We start from the raw sequence: 8047 nt of genomic DNA, 5'->3' as shown, positions 1-8047 counted from the left end.
TTCTCATAAGTGTCCTTGTTCATCACTGGCGAGTGCATCTTTTCAGGTATAGAAAGTGCCGATGACAATAACCCTTTGTACTTTGAAACGTGTTCCGTTTCTTTTCTAATAGGTCGATCGTAAGCGTGCCCCTTTCCTCCTTTTTTAAACGTGCCTCTAATTTAAAGTGACTAAGGGAAATTTCCCCCAAAGCTCGCTCGCTACACTCATTCGCATTTATAGATGATATAATTATGTTACTTATCAAAGGTCTTTTTAGTCTTTAGTTATGAGAATGTTCGTCTAACCCCATCAGGATTGGGTTTAGAACATCATACCAAACTGCAAATTATCTGATGTTTAAAGTGACTCGGTAACATTGTTGAAGTTTGATGGAAAAAATTGCGTAATTGTTAATGAAATGTTACTTATTATACTTCTTTTACTGTACTTACCCTCTAACATGCAAAAAGTCCTGAAAAAATGTACATACCACAAATATATTTATGATTTTCTTTGAAGGCGTCACTGTGCGACACCCTCTAAAAGTTAATTCTCCCGACCATTTTTTGAATCTTCCTGACCGTTTTCCATGAAAATAAGACAAAAGACAGGCTTTTGAAAGTCATTCAACACTTAAATGTCTGAAATGGTATATAGAGCCAATTCATTGCTTCGTGGCGATTTACATTCACCTAAAATGTAATTAAATTGTAATAATATAGTTTGGAGAATTAAGGACTAGATCAGATCAGTTTCCCAATTATTATCATTAATACTGGTCTTTTATCACTCAAACTTTCAGATTATCATTAATTGTGCATCTAGCATTTGGGTCAATACCTTAGCACCGTTTTCTCCTATCTGAACAATGTTACCAATTCACTTTAAGCAATATATCGTGTATGACGTATAAAGAGAAAAAATATTGAAAGCATCCCAGTTAATGTTATCACCATGTAGGAGTATATACCAATGTCTAACAATTGATATATTTTCGCTTTGAGAGTTCCCTTTGTAGGTTCCCTTTCTCCAGAAAGTGCTCCTTTTTTTGTTAGTCCCGCCCCCACTTTGGAAGTCGCTCCGACGCCCCTGCTCAGAGCATCATTAGTCTTCGATCAGCAATTGAATTTTCCACCGTCGGCCGAAGGTTTTTATACCATCGGGAGTTCATGTGACGCCTTCGTGACCTATAGTTCGAATGCATAGTACTCTCAACACGACGGACGTCGTGTAGCCATCGTGTGGCCTCTGTGTGGCCTGCGGGTAAAATGCTTAATAAAGATTCACATCTTCGTGTTGCATTCGTGTGTGGTACGGGTGCATCGTGTAACCTTTTGTAGACATCTTACTTCCTTTGGCTGTTGATTGGCTCTTGACCAAGTTCGGGGCCGTCTTCGTGCGAAATTCAAAATTCCATATTCGTGTGTCCATCTGGTGTCAACTTCGGGACAGTGTGACGCGGGCATTTTGTAATGCCTATTGCAAATCATTACAAGAATTACAAAACGAAAATTCTGTACATTATCTGTAAATTACGTATGTTTTTTAAAAGGAAAAACTGGAAATGGAGTGACCCACTGAGAAGCAAGGCTCATTTTTGAAGTTTCCCAGTAAGGGACATTTTAAATGACATCATAATTGTCAGATTTGTCCTTTACATTATTGTTGTCCTCGACTGGCTTACTATATTTTCTGTTCTTCCTCATTTTCACCCTTAAGATCCACCATACGAGGAGGGCACACCCTAACATTACAGTCAAGACCATGAGAAAAATAAGGACGTAAAAAATATTCTGTTGTGACGTCGACAATTCGTTGGTTTCCAGCTGTTCCGTTGTTTCACCATATATGGGCATGGTAGGTTTGTTGGTTGGCCCTATCCTTGCCCGAGGATTGACAGGTCCTGGTGTCGGTTTAGGACATGGGGTGGCTGTTAAGGTTGTTTCAAAGATATTTACCTCGACTCCATTAGACTTTCTGCAAGTGACACTGGCACCACCTTGTTCCATCCCGGAAGTAGAATGGCGGAACGTGGACAGATGGCAATGGCATTCCAGAGGGTTCCTCGCCAGTGATAGGTTCTTTAAGGAGCGGATGCTGCTAGCGCTGATGTTATGGATGGATCGTAACTCGTTACCATCCAGATAAAGTTCTTCTAGAGTAGTCTCCACAGGAATGAAAGCGTGGAGTCCAATCGACATGATTTTATTGTTGGATATGACGAGGAGCCGTAAGCTCTGAAGATCGACGAAGGTTCGCGAGTGGATTGCGTGGATATGATTGTGGTCAAGACGCAGTACCTCCACTTCGGGCAATGTGGCAAAGTCTCGCTCCTCCAGGACTTTGATCAGGTTTCTTGAGAGTACGAATTCATTCACAGTGTGGATATGGCGGAAAGATCCGACTGGTAACGAAGTCAGCGACGTGTTGTCCATCTCTAACTTTTTCAAAGAATGTAGACCTTCGAACGTAGATAGGTTCGTGATGAGACGTATGGGATTATTGCTCAGTTTCAGACGTTCCAGATTTTGAAACCTCGAGAAACACCCTTCAGGAAGGATCGAGATAAAGTTATCAGACAGGGACAAGTCAGTGAGCACATTCTGCGGATGAACCACATCGCAGGGCGGTGAGATAAATTTATTCCCAGTCAGATCCAACGTCTTCAGGAGTGGCGTTTCTATGAAAGCTTCCGTCTCGATTTCTCTGATGTTGGAATTATCCATTAGCATGTGCATTAAATTTCTCAACCCGACAAACTTGCTCCGAGTAAGCCTTGTAAAATTATTTCCTCCCCAGGACAGAAATTGGATCCCTTCACACCCTTCAAAGGCGCCGTCCTCAACTTCTGACATGTTGTTCCCGACCAAGAACAGGTACTTCAGATTATCAAACTCTGACAAACGACCACTCTTCAGACTGTGGATATCGTTCAACCGGACATCAAGGGTCTTTACCTCTCGGCACTGGAGGGGAAGGTCACCGAGCATGCGCTCTCCGCAGTAGGCATGCATTGCCCATGCACTGAATTCGCACAGCTCGTCGCAGAGAAGCACTTCCGGTGTGTCAATATGCTTGCTCTGCTGTGCCTTCACGAGCTGGAAGCACCAACAGCCACAGGCAACCGTGAAGAACCAATTCCTGTTTCTTATGCTCCACATGGTAGGTAGCGTTTATGCTTTGGGGTGGGTAAATTTTGTGTAGTGTATAGTTGTAACCTCGTCTGTAAGAAAGATAGAAGATTATGATTAAAAGCAGTAATAAAAATGGGCCTTTACCATGATTGTACAACTCCATATAGTAGTATATACAAACAAAAGAATTCTAGAAAAATGCATTTTAAACTAAAAATCCAACCCTCAATATTTTGTTGAAACATGCAAGTTTTAGCTTAATATTCCTGGTCATTCGCTTGCCCCCCCCCCTCTCCCTCTTTCTCTCCAACTAGTTCCCTTTTTATTCAAACAAAGGCTGGTTATGGACTCATTTCTTGTACTGTGTATTTCATCATTTCACGGGTATTTCCCAAAGGCAATTACAAACAGCAAGCCTGCCCCTTGGTTTATGCCATTAAAACCTGTTGATATCGCTCAATCGTTCTTTGGCGTACAAAGCACATCAATAAAGCCAAGGTGACCACCATCAAAATTAATTTCACGTCTACCTTGCAGAATTTGGCTCCATATGGTTCCATGCATAATTTTCATCATTGTGATAATGATCTTGCTCTGAAGCACGTTGCCACGAGACGCAAACGTCTGGCATAATTCATTACGTATACAGCAAAGGATAGGTGCCAATACGAATAAAATTGTAGAGCGAGAGAGAGAGAGAGAGAGAGATATTGGAGTGAGAGACTTGGAGATACAGAATGTTTGGAGAAAAAGATGATAGATGAAGATGATAATGATGATGGTGATGATAATAGTGGCAATACTAATGATAATACGTTTCACAACAACTACAATAATAATAACAATAGTAATAATAATAATAATAATAATGATAATAATAATGATGATGATAATGATAGTGATAACAATTACAATAATGGCAATAATAATTGCGAGTTTTATGCTGTTTTTAAGTCATCCTTTTTTGGTTTATACTCAACATCCCAAACAAACGCGCGCGCGGTTAGTAATTTCAACATATTTATGAAAACTTAGTGTAGTAAAGTCGGCCGACTACACTATCATAAACAACAGTGGTGTAAAAAGCCCCATAATACAGTTGGCAGTTGTCGAATCTTGTTATGATTTGAATACAATACAATGCAGTGGGCCTCATGAGCTCTTGGGTCATGACTGTGCGTGACCTGAACCCTGGGCCGTGTTGACGCCATGGTAACAATAGAACCTTGGACCCAGAAAATTGGCGAACTTTGGTCTAGTATAGGCTCCTCACTAAGTGTTTGTCGTTTTCATGCAATTATTGATCCCATTTTTTAGTTGAATAGAACAATAACAATGTCGTGGTTTTAAACGCATGCGAAGGTCGAGTTTATTATTTTACAACCTCGGGGTTTTTCCAAATGATGTTTTGCTTCACTATAATAATAACAGCACAATAAGGTTATTTTGATTGAACAGAGTTTTATGTTTTTCGCAATTTATTTTTTAATGCTTCTGCTTCCCTCAACCAGAAATGTAAACACAAGTTGAAGGTTCTATTCAAGAAATAGGAGTGTTCATTCCCAGGCTTCTAGATATTTGTTGAAGTATGTCAAGATAAGTTTATTTCGTCATCACCCTCACTTTAACTGCAATAATAATCAACTGTCGATTTCGTTTTGTTTGAATTAATATGTATTGGTACATCGATCGTGTCGTGCTCTAGTTTGTTTCTCCCTATTAAAAAATATGACGAAGGTTTGTTTTTTCATGAAATAATGGTTTGCTCATGACGATACGTAAAACACCGCTTTTTTAATTTGTTATATAGTTCAGGGCTCAGGCTAACAAGAAAGATCAATTTATCAGTCACCATGGCGTAGTGTGGTTCTAGTCATGGGGGGGGGGGGGCTAGTTCCACGGAGGAAGGATGGGTTTACCGGTCAAGAATGGATGGACGAAATATGAGAGAACGAGTAAATCGAGTATTAAGGCGAGCATGCATGGAAAGTTTATACTTTATGTGACCTGGCCTCTCCATCCTTTCCTTCGTTCTTTTCTCTCTCTCTTTTCTGTTTGTTTTTCTTCATCATTTGATTGGGTTCACGCCCCCTGCCCCCGCACCCCTTAGCTACGCCACACTGGCGTTCTCTACTTTGGAAGCTAATAAAGTATCCATTTCCATATTATTTTGACAAACAAGCGTACTGTTTAAAAGATACACAACATGTTATGGTCATAAAATCGCAAATAACATTGACATTTAGATAATAAAGTTATTTGTACTTTACCCTACATAATCGCTGACTGAGAACAAATATTTGTCACATCGATAATTAATTCCTGGTTCAAATAGAATACATTTTTGTTATCGAAGTAGTTACGCCCCCTAATAATTCATAATGAATGCACTATGACCACTGAACAAACAAAAACAAATAGGGCCCACATGTTGTTTTCTGATACAGAATATAGTTTTTAATTATGTTTATATTTCAGTGATGAATGCAACCACAAAGTCTTTATTGTTATTTGAATATATTAATGCTAATACTTTTTTTTACAAAACAGCTTGTTTATATATCGATGGGGAATTTTGATATTGTAATCAAATCATTTTGGAAAGAGCCATTTCAACTTCCTCTTATATGATATCTGTTCATACCATGTAAACAATAATTGTATTATCATCGGAACCAACAGCCAAATATAACGGAGATAGCATATTTCATCTGTCAGGTTAAGCAAAAATACACTTTCTATTTTATGATTGAATTATATAAACCCCGGTATAAACCTATATACGATTGTATTTAAGATCGGTCACTATATTACAGTACCAGTCCACGGACATTATCCATCCGTAAAACCTGTCAAATAAGGCCACTTCAACACAGAACTTGGCCACTACAGACAGGTTGCCTTTCTAGACAGCTTACACAATATTTCTTAATACATGAATATATATATATATATATATATATATATATATATATATATAATTATATGCAAAATGTGAACAATGGATTTAACAAATATTTTACAACATGTGATGAAACAGCAGACTCTCACTGGGCATGCTGGGATCTCTGATAGGCAAATCAATATTAGTAGAGTACCTAAATGATTACAAAACAAGAGATACAAACTAAGTACAAACACAAAATAAAAACAAAAGAAAGAAGAAAAAAACCTAAAAATTACGTCATATCAAAGAGGTATTCATGATAATTCTACACAGCTAGAAGACAAATGGTGACCATTGTAGGCAGGTGGCTTTCAGGTGGGTTGTAAGACAGGTTTTGAGAGCATAGATGAAGGAGAGGAATATTTTATATAAAGGTCCACCATAGTACCATTGCTACATAATGCATAGATGGAGAAGAAGAGTATATAAAGGTCCACTATAATAACATTGCCACATATGGAAGTGAGACATGTCATGGGCTATGAATAGAAGATAAAATAGTTTGTAGTTATAATTTGCAAGAATCTTCAGTCAATAATATTGAAGGAGGCAGATTTAATCATAAGAAGAAGAAGAAGACGAGATGAAAAGAGAGTAGTTGCGTTTGAAATGTGCGTGTATAGGCGAATACTGAGGGTTCCTTTGACTGACAGACAGAAGTACAAACAGGGTACTGGACAAGAGGGGTACAGATATTATGTCGCTCCGAAAGTGTATTTCCAGAAATCAACTGCAATTTTTTTTCTGTGGCCTTAGTAACGAGAGATGGTCTTGGAAAATCTCTTATAACAGGAACAGTGGAAGCCAGGCGGAGAAGAGGCAGACCTGCTATTTCGTGGCTGAAAGACATCCTCATAAGTAAAGACACGGACAAAAAGCTGTAAGAAGAGGCAACAGGAGCACCAGCAGACAGGGAAGGATGGCATAAACGTGTGATGTCCACAACAGCACAGCAAGCGCCAGCTGACTGACAGAAGAAGATAATAATAACATCGGGCAGCTCCATGATCTCATCTCTGGGTTCACTGAGGAGACACGAGTATATATTTCATACATATACCAGGGAGATGAGAGTTTCTCCCTGCAAATACTCACCAATCTCTTCTTATATTGAGGTACCCGGCTCTGATCATCTGAAAATGTTCACAGTATCAAAATCATAATGAATGCAGGTAGACTTGGACTCCTTATGAATCGTTTATACACAACACGGGGCCTAATTTCAAGATTATCTTCTCTGGAAGTGTAGTGAGAGAAATGCAAAACAGACATATCACAGCCCATTATTATTTACCGTACCCGAGCGGTTCGTTCTTTTTACGAGTCCCTGGTGTTGTTATGATTGTGCTTGCGCTGCGTGGTGAAAGGTTAAAAAAAAAAATGCACCTTGTTACCAGGGGCGACTAGTACCCTGGAAGCGGTACATAAATTATAATCATCCGCAAATTAAAGTAGATCGCTATTAGAAGTACGCATGGGCGCCCGGCGCATGGCCAATTCATTTCTTAGGGTTTAAAGGTAATAATTAATTTCATTTTATGGTTGATATGCGTATGATCACATTTTGTTTAAACAGCATGAATAAACCTGAATTAACATAATAAGGACAATCTGCAGCTCCGATTTCATGCTTTTTGTCGCCCAAGTTCGGGATCAAAAAGAGGTCACAGCTACGCGGGAGTGGAGTTCTGGATAACTGCAACGTTGGCAACTCAACCATAATTAACTTATATATTGTATCCAAGCATATGACAATTATAGAAATGCAATGATTGATTTGATCTGAACAATACTGCTTGCATGCCCTGGATATGGCGTAGCATGTGATTCTTATAATGAAATATATTACTACTCGCTCGAAGGTAATGCATTGCATATACCTTTAAAAAAAAGAAAAAAAGAATCACTGTTAATCCAGCAAGATTTCGAACTTTCCAAAGGGTTGGTTAGATGTATACTTAACATCCTGAATTTTGATATGGAT

General features: G+C 38.8%; 1 protein-coding gene across 1 annotated transcript; it reads right to left on the bottom strand.

The window, feature by feature from the left end:
• Positions 1–1387: 1387 nt before the first annotated feature.
• LOC100893961 (insulin-like growth factor-binding protein complex acid labile subunit) lies at positions 1388–7371 on the bottom strand. The gene is made up of 2 exons (XM_011677343.2): positions 7159–7371; positions 1388–3205 (listed from the first exon to the last, which is right to left on the bottom strand). Exon 2 carries the CDS (start codon positions 3141–3143, stop codon positions 1605–1607), a length of 1539 nt encoding a protein of 512 aa, XP_011675645.2. The 5' UTR covers positions 3144–3205; positions 7159–7371; the 3' UTR covers positions 1388–1604.
• Positions 7372–8047: the final 676 nt, after the last annotated feature.

Source organism: Strongylocentrotus purpuratus, unplaced genomic scaffold (assembly GCF_000002235.5).
Source record: "Strongylocentrotus purpuratus isolate Spur 01 unplaced genomic scaffold, Spur_5.0 spur5_scaffold_7, whole genome shotgun sequence".
Taxonomy (NCBI): domain Eukaryota; kingdom Metazoa; phylum Echinodermata; class Echinoidea; order Camarodonta; family Strongylocentrotidae; genus Strongylocentrotus; species Strongylocentrotus purpuratus.
This window is presented reverse-complemented; position numbering and strand designations above follow the sequence as displayed.

Coding starts and splice junctions, on each gene's coding strand:
- LOC100893961 (XM_011677343.2), bottom strand. CDS start 3,143: ATGTGGAGCATAAGAAACAGGAATTGGTTCTTCACGGTTGCCTGTGGC.